At 41.5% G+C, this 16,887-nt stretch overlaps 1 protein-coding gene across 4 annotated transcripts in view; it reads left to right on the top strand.

Annotated features, from left to right (window-relative positions):
* FIP1L1 (factor interacting with PAPOLA and CPSF1) overlaps positions 1–16,887 on the top strand; it is a 62,857-nt gene that overhangs the window by 15,523 nt on the left and 30,447 nt on the right. For 3 of the 4 annotated variants that reach the window (XM_073645496.1, XM_073645495.1, XM_073645493.1), the window contains exons 9-11: positions 3,630–3,726; positions 5,075–5,234; positions 9,844–9,891. In XM_073645496.1, coding sequence (XP_073501597.1) covers positions 3,630–3,726; positions 5,075–5,234; positions 9,844–9,891 — 305 coding nt within the window. The remainder of the gene's footprint in view (positions 1–3,629; positions 3,727–5,074; positions 5,235–9,843; positions 9,892–16,887) is intronic. The other variant, XM_073645497.1, reaches the window with a different exon arrangement.

Below are 16,887 nucleotides of genomic sequence, written 5' to 3'. Positions count from 1 at the left end.
GTTTATTATGTCTCCCAAAGATCCCAGTAAGGCTCTGCTCACATTTATCCTGTGCTCTGCGCTGAGCACTTACACCAGAGTTTCCGTGTAAATCTCTGAAATACGTGATTCAGCCAGAACCCATGATGGAAGATTCCCTGTAATGAGGCAGATATAGGCCACTGTGGATGCCGTCTAGCCTGGGATCCCACGGTGTCATTTGTTTTAGGCGTGCATAAAAGTGCGGTTGGCCACAGTTTTGTGCACTTCTGAAAAAAAGGACACCACTAAACAGAGGCCAGACGGAGTCCAGAGTAACTCTGCTGCCTCATTACAGTGAATGGATCCTGCAGGGGTTTCATCTGAATTACATCACTTGGAAAATTAGATGGAAACCCCGATGTAAGTGCTCAGCCTAGAGCGCCGGATAAATGTTACGTAAAATGTTCCCAATAAAAGCTTCAACTCAGTCCTCAAAAAAAGCTAGTCCCCACTCAGGTCCATCATCTGTTAAAAATATAAGGGACTTCCAAGTTACTGGTAGCAGAAAGGCTCTGGAAAAGCAAAATGGTCCTTGCCCCCCAAAAGAAATTCAGAAAATTTTGTGCTCCCAAATCCAAATGCCTATTCTACAATAATTTGTTCTCCAATTGTCAAATAGCGCTCCTTCCCCCTCAAATCTCACCGTATGGCTAAGTGGTACGATACAGCCACATATGGGGTATTGACACTTTTAGAAGAAATTGTGTGACACATTTCGGCACCATTTTTACCCATTGCCCTGTGTGAAAATGTAAAATCTGAGGGTAAAACATTTTTTTGTGGTAAAAATATAATTATGCTTTTTTCACTGCCCAATGGTATAAATTTAAAAATTAAAAAATGCTCACTACTTCCCTAGATGAATTCCTTGAGAGGTGTAGTTTACAAAATGGGGTCACTTGTGGGGGTTTCTGCTGTTTTGGCATGTCAGCGACTCTTCAAATGTGACATGGTGTCTGCTGCCTATCCCAGCCAACATAGCGCTTCTTTCTCTTCCGAACCCTGCCGTACACCAAAGCAGTGGTTTTCCCCCACATATGGGGTATCGGCGTACTCAGGAGAAATTGTACAACAAATTTCATGGTGCAATTTATCCTGTTACCCTTATGATAATGCAAAATTAGGGAATGAAAAACATTTTTTATGGGAAAAATGTGAAAATTTTATTTTTACGGCTCAATATTATAAACTTCTGTGAAGCAGCTGGGGGTGCAAGGTGCTCACCACACATCTAGATAAGTTCCCTAAGGGGTCTAGTTTCCAAAATGGTGGCACTTGTGGGGGGTTTCCACTGTTTAGGCACATTAGGGGCTCCCCAAATGTGACATGGCGTCCGCTAATTATTCAAACAAATTTTACATTCAAAAAGTCAAATGGCGCTCCTTCCCTTTCAAACCCTGCCATGTGCCCAAACAGTAATTTGCCTCCACATATGGGGTATCGGCATGTTCAGGAGAAATTGTACAACAAATTTCATGGTGCAATTTATCCTATTACCCTTATGATAATGCAAAATTAAGGGATGAAAAACGGTTTTGTGGGAAAAATGTGAAAATTTTATTTTTACGGCTCAATATTATAAACTTCTGTGAAGCAGCTGGGGGTGCAAGGTGCTCACCACACATCTAGATAAGTTCCCTAAGGGGTCTAGTTTCCAAAATGGCGGCACTTGTGGGGGGTTTCCACTGTTTAGGCACATTAGGGGCTCTCCAAGCGCAACATGGCGTCCGCTAATTATTCAGACAAATTTTACATTCAAAAAGTCTAATGGCGCTCCTTCCCTTCCGAACCCTGCCGTGCGCCCAAACAGTGGTTTTCCCTCACATATGGGGTATCAGCACGCTCAAGAGAAATTGCACAAAAAAATTTGGGGTCCATTTTTTCATGTTACCCCTGTGAAAATAAAAAAATTGGGTCTAAAGTAACATTTTTGTGAAAAAAGTTAAAATGTTAATTTTTTTCTTCCACATTCCAAAAATTCCTGTGAAGCACCTGAAGGGTTAATAAAGTTCTTGAATGTGGTTTTGAGCACCTTGAGGGGTGCAGTTTTTAGAATGGTGTCACTTTTGGGTATTTTCTGTCATAAAGACCCCTCAAAGTGACTTCAAATATGATGTGGTCCCTAAAAAAATGTTTTTGTAAATTTTGTTGGAAAAAGAGAAATCGCTGGTCAACTTTTAACCCTTATAGCTCCCTAACAAAAAAAAATTTGGGTTCCAAAATTGTGCTGATGTAAAGTAGACATGTGGGAAATGTTATTTATTAACTATTTTGTGTGACATATCTCTCTGATTTAAGGGCATGAAAATTCAAAGTTTGAAAATTGCAAAATTATCAAAATTTTCACCAAATTTCCGATTTTTTCACAAATAAACGCAAGTGATATCGAAGAAATTTTACCACTATCATGAAGTACAATATGTCACGAAAAAACAATCTCAGAATCAGGGGAATACGTTGAAGCGTTCCAGGGTAATTACTTCATAAACTGGCAGTGGTCAGAATTGAAAAAATTGGCCTGGTCACGAAGGCAAAAACAGGCTCTGGCGCGAAGTGGTTAAAGAATCCTTTACCCTACCATTTAACTCATGTGGTTTTCCCTTTAATTATATTTCAGACTACCTTGCTTGCCAAAACCATAATAGTTAAAGGGAACCTGTCACTAGAAAAAACGCATTATTAAGTTGCAGATATGGGGTTTATCTGCAGGTTAATAGCGTTACTAAGCCGCCTTACGCTGCACATAGCCAAACCATCCGGGGAGAAAATTTAACTTTATTACACACGATAACGTTAGGGGATCAGTCATCGCTCTGAGAATAGAGTGGCCGTTGTAACTATGGCCCCAGCCCTGACTGACAATCGCTCTGCATTGGGGCCGGCTGTCAGTCAGGGTTGGTGGCGCTGTTAAAGCCGCTGCTCTGGATTCTCAGAGCGGTGACTGAATCTGCTCCGGCACTGCCCCTGTGACGGCACTGCCCCTGTGATGGAAACGCCCCTGTGACGGAAACCTGAACGCTGCTGGAGGGAATAAACTTAATTTTCTCCCCGCAGCCTTCTGCTACGTGTGGACGCCGGGCAGGTTAGTAACGTGTTTAACCCCATATCTGCAGGTTAATAGCGGTTTTTATGGTGACAGATTCCCTTTAAGACTTGTGAAATTCTTGCCTTTAGGTTGACTAAAAATCCAATATTGAACTTTGATTTCCAATAAAATCCAAAACCATAAATTGGCTCAAACCCTTTTAGCATCTCACAGTGGCTGCTATCACGGAGACCTCACATATTAGACACATGTTGTGTTAGATGCACAAATCCTTGGCTTGAAGGCGGCCTGCCAAAGGCACTTCTCTCCGGAGATCGGCAGTAGTTCAGGCTCACAGACTACACCAGTTGAATTTTCTGTAGCCTGAAAGAAAAAATGTTTAAATTGGATTTCTTGATAAATTTGTAAAATAAACTATATTACTGGTATTCTGGTGAAAGGGGGAATTAATTTGGTAACGATTCTAATACTGGACCTTTTAGCCAGGTACTTTCTTATATTTGGGATAGTATTATATAATGGATACTTTTCTAAAACCCAATTATTATTTTAATTTTTACAGTAGGAAGCTCTCAGGCACCATTGATGTCATCGGACAAACCACCACCATCACTCGTGTGGAAGGCCGGCGACGAGGCGCTAATGAAAGTAATATTCAGGTATACTGTAGTCTATCACACTTACTTACAGCATTTCCATGGCCATGAATTTATAAATCCTTTACAATCAATAATCCTGATATATAATCCTGCAAGTAAAAATGTTTTCAAGCAAAGTATTGCCCTTTTTTATAATTATTTTTGAGGTTTTCACACAGATATTCCTCTATTATCCATGGGATAAGTGATGATTGTCTAATGATTGGGACGCACATAATCAGACTAGGGGATGAGATTTATGGGAGCAAGTGACCCTGCTGTTTCATTTTAGACTGACACCGAGAACAACGTTGCGCTAAAAAAGATAAAAAACTGATTCTTACAGGCTATTGATCTTTGCATTCAATGTGATTCCTTACAGGGAACTCGGCAAACTCCAAAACTTCCCACTGCTTGAGAATTTCCATTTTATAGATGTGGTACAGTTAATACCTTAGAGAGGGGAAAAAAAAAAACTGCTAGCATTTGTGAATTTTGATACCACAGAAGTGTTTCTTCTGGCAGGTTTCCAGCTTTTGCGCATAAGTTTCAAGTGAACTGACCTCTTTTCTTTGTAGATTTGCACCACATTTGCTGTTACAAGTACAAGGGCCGTTGTGTGCTTTGTGCTGGCGCCTAATGACAAAGCAAATTCCACTGGCACAGTGGCCAATAGTATTCAGATCAGAAGTCAACATGTGAACATTTTGTGTGTGTTTTTAGATTAATGAATAGAACTACAAAATAAAAAGGGAATTCACTATTATTCGTACAATATTTATTTGCCCTTCCTTGGTAAATAAAAAGCGAAAACGTTCATTACACAGAAGTAGGTAAGTTTTTTCTTTTAGTATACAGTCAAGGAATTAAAGGAGTTGTCCTGTCCTCTGATAAGTCTGCAGACTTGTGAATCCTGTGTGCATGCCCTCAGGATTCTCCAGTGTTGAGAGTGGGTGGTCACTTGACTACAAGTAGGCAATTAGCATATTTTTGGCCACATATCAACTAGACTTGTGCAGTCTCGTTCAACACAGGTGAATTGAGGCCAAGCATGACTAGTCGGAAGTTTTGGAATTGCATACTTGCTCTCACATGACCGTCCACTCTCACCGGCAACACTGGAGAATCTTGACCGCATGCTGTAAGGATTCAGAAGTCTGCAGACTTTTATCAGAGGACCAGACAACCCCTTGGAATGTAAGAGACCAACATGTCAAAGTCTGGGTGTATACTTTCCTGTTAGGCACTGAGTGATCAACTATTTCTAGACCAATCAAGTGCATTTTAAATGACCAGACTCGAAGAGCTAAAATTGTCATTCATCAGAATTTTATTTTAAAGCTTTTTGTATCTTCACTTTATATTTTAGGTAGTCACTGAACAGTCTCCTTCAGAGGTGGATAATAATTTTATCAAGCCGCCACCACCATTTTTTCCTCCTGGTGCACCCCCACCACACCTCCCACCACCTCCGTTATTTCCCCCACCTCCAAATGTCAGCACTGCTCCTCCTCTTATACCCCCACCAGGTAAGCCTGGAAGGCATTCTTTGTTTTTTGTTCGGCTTGCTCTTTTTGTGCTGTATATTAGAAAATTGAATATAGTGCAAGTCCCTAAAGAAGTTTGATATTGGCCATAGGCCAGTTTCTGACATTTTGTGTTTCATGGTGTGTTCTTGCACCGTGATGTACGGACTGGCTGTGGGTCTCCTGACCAAAACTTGACAGCCTTGCATATACTTATGAGGCTTTCTAGTTCAGGTGAGGAGACAAGTGTCCAGGTCATGCATTGAGAAATATGTATGTTTGAATCCAGCTTTAAAAAAAGTTCAAGATTTGTGAATCTTAAATCCCTACTGAAGCTTGTTCCGTTGTAATATTCTTTTCTTTAAACTTGTCCTTCTTGCTATAATACTGGTTTCCGGTCTTTGTGGTGTTGTGGCTGAAACTACATTCCTCTTTCCTCTTGAACATGGGTTATTACCATGTTTACCTTCTCCAGTACTGTATATACTGTATATACAGTGCTGATCAGCGCTTGTACATACCAGTTATAAAGCCCTGACAGGGCTTCCTCCTCCATACGCAGTGGTCATATAAACGCTGGGTGTTGGGGTGGGAGCTGAAGCTGCCGGGCCCTAGGAATCTGTCAGTTCTGCTATGCAGCGTGGAAGCTGAAATTTACCAGCCCCAGTTACAGGGGAAGTCGGCAATAAATAAAATGCATTGATATGTTAAAATGCCCCTCCGCCCCAAGGGTCTTTTAAGACCTTAATGTAGGTACAGTGTGTGAAATAAATGAAAAGTAAAAAGCAAGAAAAAATAAAACTAAAAAAAGATAGTAACCACCAATCCAATTAACTCTGAACCTGTCCGGAAAAAAAATATGTCCAATCTAAAACAAAAAATTTTAAGAAAAGCAAAAAACAATTTAACACTTTTTTAGCGGTCGGTCCTTTTTGGGCGGAGTATAAAAATGACGTAAAAGTTAAGGCCCTACTGAGGCGAAAAGAGCCTTAAATTATTTGAATACCTTTTAATGAGAAAATTTTTAAAAGCCGTACAAAGCGCACATATGATAAAACCCAAATATGTGCCTGGTAAGGAACGGTGGAAAGAAAATGACCTGGTTTTGAACTAGTTAATGTAGTATTTCCCTTTTTTGAATTTATTTCCAACTAGAACATCTCTATAGGAAGGGCCTAGATAAGTCAGAACTATAGTTGATGCAAATTGAAATGCAGGACCCGGGTTCAGTGTCCAGATGTCTAATCTGTGACGTCGGATCAGAGCCCTGAGATCAGTCTTCTTCCTCCCGGCATTCGTGGCTCTTGTTTTGATTAGCTGACCTGATGCATGTTTGTCACACAACATCAATGATATTGTGATAGGCCGGCTAATTATAAGAGCCTTGGATGACGGAGGCATGAGTCAGTTTTTGGGGCTTTTGTCCAGCTGCCACAGATTACTGACCTGGCTGCTGGGCCCTGTCCTGCAAATTGTTTCACACTAAGTATAGTTCTGACTTATCGGACTCTTCCTTATAGACAGACATGTGAATAGCTGTCCATGTAATGCATGGATTGCCCAGGTCTGCCAGAGAGGAATCTTCCTACAGAGCAGCGCTCATGGAAAGGTCGGGATCCCTTGTGAAAAAAAACCCGGAGAAATTGCATTGTCATCCAATCTTCATATACACCTATTTCACCTGTTACTGATGTCCGTGCTTTCACTTTTCAAGGCTAATTCTGCTGTCATACTCTGTTTTTTGTCTGTTCCCTAGTTCTTGCTGAGTGGATGTTAGTGAGGGTATGTTGGTACGTCGCATGTTTGCAGAAATCTCCAATTGAATTCTCATTTATTTGTGGTTGTTTCTGCACCACGTGCATGTATTTCTGCAACCGCATTAAGATAAATGAGACATTCTCAGAAATTTCTGCAAATCTGCTGCGTTTGAGCAAACCCCATAAGTGGTAGATGACCAGAAGTTGTAGACTTTAGTGTTTGTTAGCATGGCGTGGCCCAGGAGCTGTATGCACAAAGTGATGGATGCTTTTGGATGCAGACTATTAGTGTTTTTTATTTTAGAGGCTTTGGAGCAAGATGACAAAATACAGGTGCTTCTTACAAAATTAGAATATCCTCCAAAATTTTTTTTTTTTTTTCAGTAATTCAATTCAAAAAGTGAAACTCATGTATTATATAGAGTCATTACAAACAGAGTGATCTATTTCAAGTGTTTATTTCTGTTAATGTTGATGATTATGGCTTACAGCCAATGAAAACACAAAAGTCATCTCAGTAAACTAGAATAATTAACAAAAAACACCTGCAAAGGCTTCCTACACGTTTAAAAAAAAGTCCCTTAGTCTGTTTCAGTAGGCTCCAAAATCATGGGGAAGACTACTGACTTGACAGATGTCCAGAAGGCAGTCATTAACACACTCCACGGAGGGTAAGCCACAAAAGGTTATTACTAAAGAAGCTGGCTGTTCAGAGTGCTGTATCCAAGTGTATTAATGGAAAGTTGAGTGGAAGGAAAACATGTGGTAGAAAAAGGGGCACAAGCAACCGGGATAACCGCAGCCTTGAAAAAATTAAGAAAAGGCCATTCAAAAATTTGGGGGAGATTCACAAGGAGTGGACTGCTGCTGGAGTCATTGCTTCAAGAGCCACCACACACAGACGTATCCAGGACATGGGCTACAAGTGTCACATTCCTTGTGTCGAGCCACTCATGACCAATAGACAACGCCAGAAGCGTCTTACCTGGGCCAAGGAGAAAAAGACCTGGACTGCTGCTCAGTGATCCAAGGTGTTGTTTTCAGATGAAAGTAAATTTTGCATTTCATTTGGAAATCAAGGTCCCAGAGTCTGGAGGAAGAGTGGAGAGGCCACAATCCAAGCTGCTTGAGGTCTAGTGTGAAGTTTCCACAATCAGTGATGGTTTGGGAGCCATGTCATCTGCTGGTGTAGGTTCACTGTGTTTTATCAAGACCAAAGTCAGCGCAGCCATCGACCAGGAAATTTTAGAGCACTTCATGCTTCCCTCTGACGACAAGCTTTTTGGAGATGGAAATGTCATTCTCCAGCAGGACTTGGCACCTGTCCACACTGCCAAAAGTACCAATACCTGGTTTACAAACAACAGTATCACTGTGCTTGATTGGCCAGCAAACTCGCCTGACCTTAACCCCATAGAGAATCTATGGGGTATTGTCAAGAGGAAGATGAGAGACACCAGACCCAACAATGCAGACGAGCTGAAGGCTGCTATCAAAGCAACCTGGGCTTCCATAACACCTCAGCAGTGCCACAGGCTGATCGCCTCCATGCCACGCCACATTGATGCAGTAATTGATGCAAAAGGAGCCCCGACCAAGTATTGAGTGCATTTACTGAACATACATTTCAGTAGGACAACAATTTTGGATTTTAAAAACATTTTTCAAGCTGTTGTTATAAAGTATTCTAATTTACTGAGATAATGACTTTTGTGATTTCATTGGCTGTAAGCCATAATCATCAACATTAACAGAAATAAACACTTGAAATAGATCACTCTGTAATGACTCTATTTAATGAGTTTCACTTTTTGTATTGAAGAACTGAAAAAAAAATAAAATTTTTGAGTATATTCTAATTTAGTGAGAAGCACTTGTAGTGTGCAAGGACTTTTGGGTGGAATAATCACATGGGCTCTGTTGCTGGTTGAAAAGCACTTTTTCTGCCTTCTATTAGACAGAAGCCACTTCTGCTGCGCCAGATCCTGCCTGTGTGATTGCAGGAGTAACAGTGAAGCTTTCCAGCGATCTACAAAGCTCGAGCTCATATAATATCTGCTCCATTAGCAAGTTTCTGATATATTTTTTCTTAACCATGTAAATCAATACTTGCTGTACATCTGCAGCAAACCATGCAGGCCTGTGGCTTTGGCTCCCAATAGGCCCCTCTGTTATTTGTGCTGTATCCAGCGCTTTATCTTCAAAGCTGTTACAAAAATAGCCTTTTGCCATACCTCCCTGGTTCAAATGGGAAGGGGAAAAAAGGACCCAGTTGTTACCTCACATTCAGTAGGAGATTTGGCCAAAATATTAAGAATTGCAAATATGAAACATCCTGTGGAAGGTCTTCGGAGAGCAGAAGCCACTTTGATGTCGGCTCCGTACACTGTATTCTCTTTATTGTGAGGTTCATAGGAAGAATAGCAGGGCTTGATTTACTCGGAGTAGGTGACCTGACTTCTCTTTAACGCCTTCACTGCTGGGTATACAGCTGTAAATGACGGGGTGAATGTCTAGTCAGAGCAGATGTAGGATCTCAAGTCTAGGCTAGTAACGTGTGGCTGTGTCCAGCATTGCCCAGATGAAGGTTCCCAGGCTGCGTTGTCTTCTCTAATTGTTTTAAAATGGTTCCAGATGTGGCATCTGTTCAGAAACATAATAGCTGCTTAATAACTTGGTCGTCATTTTCTTCTCATCATGCCATGTCCTCTGTCGCAGGATGCCATTCCCGCATGGGCACATCCAGTATGCATCGATTTCAGTCTTCCAATACTCATAACTCTGTTATCTTGCCGACAATTATTGCAAAATGACCGCTTCTGTGTAAATCATACCATTATTTCCCCTTCTTCTAGGATCTGGATTGCAGTTATCTTTCTCCATGCAAAAACCATCTAGATATGGTATAGTGGCTTTCCTACTACTCATGATTTCTAGGTTGTTTTGCTTTGAGACAGGCACAGCTATGGATGCTGATGATCTATTTGTAAGGAGTACTGGTATCTTTTTTTTTTTTTTTTTTTTTTTTTTTTTTTGTGAGTTTGTGTGTCGTGGATGTTTCTGCCAATCAAGATTCCAAGTATCATTAGTTTACCTTAACCTGAGTTTTTACTTTTACCCCCTAAAAAAACACCTACATTGGCATGTCATGCTCTAAATGGTGGATATATATATATATATATATATATATATATATATATATATATATATATAATATATATATATATATATATATATATAATATATATATAATATATATATAGAAAAATGTGATGTGCATTTCTTTTTGGCTCCTCTGATACCCTTAAATAAAAACCTGAGTGACCCATTACCTCCACAAGTCACGTAATTAGTAAATTGAGTCCAACTGTTTTTAGTTTATTCTCAGTATAACTACAGCTGTTCTGTGGTCTCAGAGGTTTGTTTGAGAATATAACGGATCAAACAGCGTCATAAAAACCAAGGAGCACACCAGACATGTCAGGGATAAAGTTCTGGAGAAGAGTAAAGCAGAGTTAGGTTATAAAGAAAATGGCCCAAGTTCTGAACATCTTGTGGAGCACTGTTCAATCCACAATCCAAAAATGTAAGGAGTATAGCGCAACTGCAAACCCACCAAGACATGGCCGTCCACCTAAACTAACATCCCAAACAAGGAAAGTATTAAAAAGAGAAGCAGCCAAGAGGCCCATCGTCACTCTGGAGAATCTGCAGAGATTCACAGCTCAGGTGAAAGAATCTGTCCACAGGATAACTATTAGGCCACGGCCCCACTATCATTATTAGGTCAGTATTTCTTCTCAGGAGTGGGAGCCAAAACTCAGGAGTGGGTGATAAATGCAGAATTGGTGACTTGTTTCTATTATACCTTTTCTCTGATTGTTCCTCACCTGGTTTTCGCTGCCACTCCTGAGAAAAAATACTGACCGAATACTGATAGTGGGGTCGTGGCCTTAGTGGCAGGAAGAATGCCATTTTTGAAAGCAAGTCTTAAGAATTCCCATTTGCAGTTTGCAAACAGCCATTTAGGGGACACAGTGAGCGTGTGGAAGAAGGTGCTCTGGTCCGATGAGACCAAAGTAGAACAACTTGGACTAAATGCAAAACACTTTGTGGGGGAAGACTAACACTTCACATCACACTGACAACACCATCCCCACTGTCATACATGGTGGTGGCAGCATAAATTCTGTGGGGATGCTTTACTTCATCAGGGACTGGAAAGCGGGTCAGTCAGAGTTGATGGGACGATGTATGGAGCTAAATACAGGGCAATCCAGGAGGAAAAGCTTTTAGAGGCTGCATAAGACTTGAGACTGGGGCATAGGTTTGCCTTCCAGCAGGATAACGACCCTACACATACTGCCAGAGCTACAATGGATGGTTCAGATCAAAGCATATTCATGTGTGTGTTTGGCCCAAAGTCCAGACCTGAATCCCATTGGGAATCTGTGCAAGACTTGAATATTGCTGTTCACAGACGTTCTCCATCAAATCTCACTGAGCTAGAGGTGATCCTGCAAAATATGGACTCAGGTTGAATATAAATGCGTGTCACAATTTTCAGATTTATATTTTTTTAAATATTAAGAAAAACATGTATCATTCCCTTTACACTTCATAAATACATGCTACTTTTTGTTGGTATATCACATAAATTCCCAATAAAAAAACATTTAAGTTTGTATGTGTAACATGAGAAGATGTGAAAACGTTCACTGGGTATAATTACTTTTTTAAGGCACTGTATATTGACATCGGAACGCCTGTTTTTTTTCGCTTTTGTTTTTTGACCCTTGTGCACTCTATCGATTGTCTTCAGTAAGTGATGGTGAGACCTGTGACCATCTAATGTGTATAGGGGTCTTCCCGCTCTACTGACAGCAATCTAAGATGTCCATTAGGGTTTCATTCTTATGCAGGCACGATTGCAGCTTGTCCTCATTAGCATCACCCACCAAATCAGCAATGTAGAATGGAGCTGACTCCTTTTCAAGATGACATTAAAGAGGTTGTTCGGTCTAGAATGAAAAGTCTGCAGTCAGTGTGTGTGACTGCAGACTTGTGAATCTTCCCAGTGCACACACTGCGCTGCGAGGATTCGCCGGTGTCTACACCTGGAATGGCGGTCCAATATGCGATGTACATACCCCCAAGCAGAACCCATCTAGTTGGCGCGACTTCGCTCAATACAAGTGGAGCAGACACCCTCGGATTCACAAGTCTGCAGACTTTTCATTCTAGACAACGCATTTAAGGGACGTTATTCCATACAGACTCCTGAACCATGGAAATCGCTCCAGTGTATCCCTTACACACATTGGACCAAAGGTAGCTAAATCTGCCAATATCATCAGTGGGATCGTGCAATGAGCTAATCTGTATGGGGACAGCTGATGCCTAGGGAGAGCGAGAAGGATCCGGCCTGTTGGATTTCCAACGCCCGATCCTTTTGTGTTCCGTATGTTTATTGCTGCCGGGTATCTGGCCGAGACTGATAGAGCACACAGGAGCACTCGGCTGAGCATTGCTTTGTATGGGTATGTTGAAGGAGATAGCCGTCTGCCGAACAGTTGTTCATTTGCTTGCTTCTACGTTAAAAAATTTCTACCATTTTTCAGCTGTACAGTGTCTGTAAGTCCTTTTATCTAGCGGAGTGATCTGTAAAAAATGTTGCAAATCAGTCAGAGCTTTAGATTTTATAGCTCTATCTTCCCCTCTTTTCTGTGTTAGGGCTCTTGAAACTCCAAGCATGGAACACAATGCATTGTCTGTCCGCGGGTCTCCTGACCTGAACTCGAGAGCCTTATATACATACATCAACTTATCACATTTGGTTTGGTAGACCAGTGGTCGGTCCATGCATTGTGGTCCGTGCTCATGGATGTCTGCATGAGCCCTTAGAGGTAGCAGCAGGGAAGGGCATTGTGAGCAGATAAGGCAGAGAGAGGAGAAAGTATCTACAGTCTCAGGGAAGTCTGGGAAAACCAAATACAAATAAGGAACAAACACACAAAAAGGAAAAGTGCAGGATAGCAGTTGTGCTGACATGTGAGCAATGCAGACAGCAGCAGCCCGAATACACACAGACCTTTCATCCAGCCTGTATTACTGGGAGACCCACTCTCACAACACTTGGATCAGTCTGCAACTTGCATATTAGGGGTTTGAAAATAAATAAAGATTGTAGACTGAAACTTGATGCAGTTTTAGCAACTAAAGCTGACCACTAACATGTAAGAATAGTTTTTCCATGTCTAAGGTGTCTTTAGCCTTTTAAGTTTTCTCAAAACTAAAAGTGAGTTGTGTTTTTTTGAGTAAGGAATGCACTATTCAGTGCGGTAGAGTGTTTTTTTTTTTTCATTTTGCGCCTTTATTTCCTTTTTATGTTATAAAAGTGGCCAAACTTGTGATAATGTTGTTGCTTTGAGCGGTCTGGAAGGATTTTTCCTGACACTGTATGGAGACAGCCTGACTGTCCCTTCTGCAGGCCACAAACAGTCTGACATCTTTCCTATTAAAAAGGTGTTCCTATCTTAGACATTTATGGCTCCTCTTGGCTTTTTTCATAGAAGTTGATGTAGAGATTCACAGGTAGAGAGGTGAAGACATTGTCTATTCAGCGAACATCGAAAGATTTCTTGATCAGACTCAGAAAACCTACAGAAGATCAATATATAAAGTTCATGTAATGACGTCATGCTTTGTAATACTTTGCAACGTTTCAGGGGAATCCAAAGGGGTTGTCTCCTTTTAGAGAACTGTCATAGGTTTTGTTGGCTATACATTAAACTGAGTATTACATACCCTCCTCACGTCCAGTGCTGAGCCTCCACCACTGCCCCGATCTCTGTTGTTTTCCTGCAGCACTGATGTCACTTTGACAGCGCTGCAGCCAATCAGTGAGCTCAGCTGCTGTGACGGTGTAGACGCCACGAGCAGCTCAGAGCTGTTGAGCTCACTGGCTGCAGCTTGGTGGACATGAAATCGGCACTGCAGAAAAGCAACGCACATAAATCCAGGACTTTTTTTTTTATCAAGAACTAACAAATCTGTAAGTGCTGAAGACCTAAAACTGTGGTAAACTCATGTTGCTTGGAAACAGATTTTAATTTTAAATGTTTTTTACCTACTGAAACAAGAATGATTATACATTGATTCTGGATAATTTTCAGTATGTGGCATGTGCATGGCCTGTAAACTCAAAGCAATAGGAAAATGGAGACTGAAAATCTATCAAGTATATAGTTGGTACTTCTTGTAAAGCTTATGTTGTATCTCCACGATTGGAGTTCCTTATACATTTCTTTTCCTTTGCTGGTCAGGTCAACGCAGACTCAATATTGAGCATTCCTGTTTCCCAGAGCATCATAGGAAATGGTGTAGAGGACCTGTCACCAGGTCAAACGTGGCCACTGTTCCACTGAGCAAGTTACTAATAATAATTACTATTCTTACCATGTTTTTCAGAAATTAAGACAAGGCTTTAATTTTTATTTGCTACAAAAGATGGGTTAGGGCTTTTTTTTTTTTTTTTCCGTGAGCAACAATCCACATTTATTCAAATATAATCATGTCATCACACACACTGCACATACATACATATGTATGCACACACACTGCACATACATACGTATGTATGCGCACACACACTGCACATACATACGTATGTATGCACACACACTGCACATACATACGTATGTATGCGCACACACACTGCACATACATACGTATGTATGCACACACACTGCACATACATACGTATGTATGCACACACACTGCACATACATACGTATGTATGCACACACACTGCACATACATACGTATGTATGCACACACACTGCACATACATACGTATGTATGCACACACACTGCACATACATACGTATGTATGCACACACACTGCACATACATACGTATGTATGCACACACACTGCACACATACATACGTATGTATGCACACACACTGCACACATACATACGTATGTATGCACACACACTGCACACATACATACGTATGTATGCACACACACTGCACACATACATACGTATGTATGCACACACACTGCACACATACATACGTATGTATGCACACACACTGCACACATACATACGTATGTATGCACACACACTGCACACATACATACGTATGTATGCACACACACTGCACACATACATACGTATGTATGCACACACACTGCACACATACATACGTATGTATGCACACACACTGCACACATACATACGTATGTATGCACACACACTGCACACATACATACGTATGTATGCACACACACTGCACACATACATACGTATGTATGCACACACACTGCACACATACATACGTATGTATGCACACACACTGCACACATACATACGTATGTATGCACACACACTGCACACATACATACGTATGTATGCACACACACTGCACACATACATACGTATGTATGCACACACACTGCACACATACATGCGTATGTATGCACACACACTGCACACATACATGCGTATGTATGCACACACACTGCACACATACATGCGTATGTATGCACACACACTGCACACATACATGCGTATGTATGCACACACACTGCACACATACATGCGTATGTATGCACACACACTGCACACATACATACGTATGTATGCACACACACTGCACACATACGGTACATACCAGCCTGTGTCCTCTTCAGTTCCTCTAGACTCCTGCAGTGAAAGGACTTTTGGTGACATCATGGTCACAAAGGTCCTTAAGCAGTTTGAACCTCTGAATAAAAGTGGCGGGGGCCCCTAAGAGTACTGGTTTTTGGCAATTGATAAGTTTACTCCACACTCCCCATCCCACCCTCCCCACACACCTGTCCGACTGAGGCTGAGTGCTCACTATGCTTTTTTCAAGGGTTTTTGCCGCGGAATTTCAGCAGCGAAAACGCCTAAACGGTTGGTAATACGTGCCCCATGGTCCCCAATGATAATCCGCATGTGCTGTGCACATGCTGTGGAAATTTCCGCTGCGGATTATCATTGTGGAAAAATACGCAGCATGTCCACTAATTTTGCGGACACGCAACATAATTGCCGCCATTAACTTGCATTGAAATGCTTGATATCCGCATCACTACATGTGCACACGCGGATATGAAGCGATTCAATGTGCGGATGGTACCCAGGTTTGGAGAAGAGGAGACTCTCCTTCAGACCCGGGTACCATGGTACCTGTAAAATAAAAAATAACTATTATACGTACCTTCTGATGGCCCCCGGCCTCCTCAGCGATGCGTCCGTTGTGTTGGGCGGCTCGCGGTGGTGTGAAAAGACCTTCCATAACGTCATTTAGTCATGTGACAGGTCACGCGACCGCTGACGTCGGTGGTCGCGTGACCTGTCACATGACTAAATGATGTCATAGCAGGTCCTTTTACACAACTGCGAGACACCAGGGAGACCGGACACATCGGAGAAGGAGACCGGGGGCCATCAGAAGGTAAGAATAATCTTTATCTATTTTTTTACCAGTCTTATTCTTTTTATTTTTAATTATTACTTGGTCACACTATATAAATCCATGTCGGTTGCATGGATTTATATAGTGTGACCAAGTTGTCAAGCACTTTCCAAGTGATGCTAAAATCGCTTGGAAAAGCGCTTGATAACCCGCATGCGGAAATGCATGTGAAGAACGCTTCTACCTGGCAGGAAAAACGCTTGTAAAGTCCGCATGTGTTTTTCCTGCCAGGGAGATGCGGAAAAAATATGCAGCATTTCTGCATCGTGGGCACCTAGCCTGAGTAGGGCTTATATTTCAAGTATACTCCAAAAATCCTGTAAAATCATGAAGGGCTTATTTTTGGGGAAGCACGATATTATTTCAGTCTGCCATGTCATTCCAGAGG

This window comes from Phyllobates terribilis, unplaced genomic scaffold, assembly GCF_046119375.1.
Source record: "Phyllobates terribilis strain yellow unplaced genomic scaffold, ASM4611937v1 Scaffold_1__5_contigs__length_1240528914, whole genome shotgun sequence".
Taxonomy (NCBI): domain Eukaryota; kingdom Metazoa; phylum Chordata; class Amphibia; order Anura; family Dendrobatidae; genus Phyllobates; species Phyllobates terribilis.
Note: the sequence above shows the minus strand (reverse complement) of the source record. Positions and strands in the feature narration are given on the sequence as shown.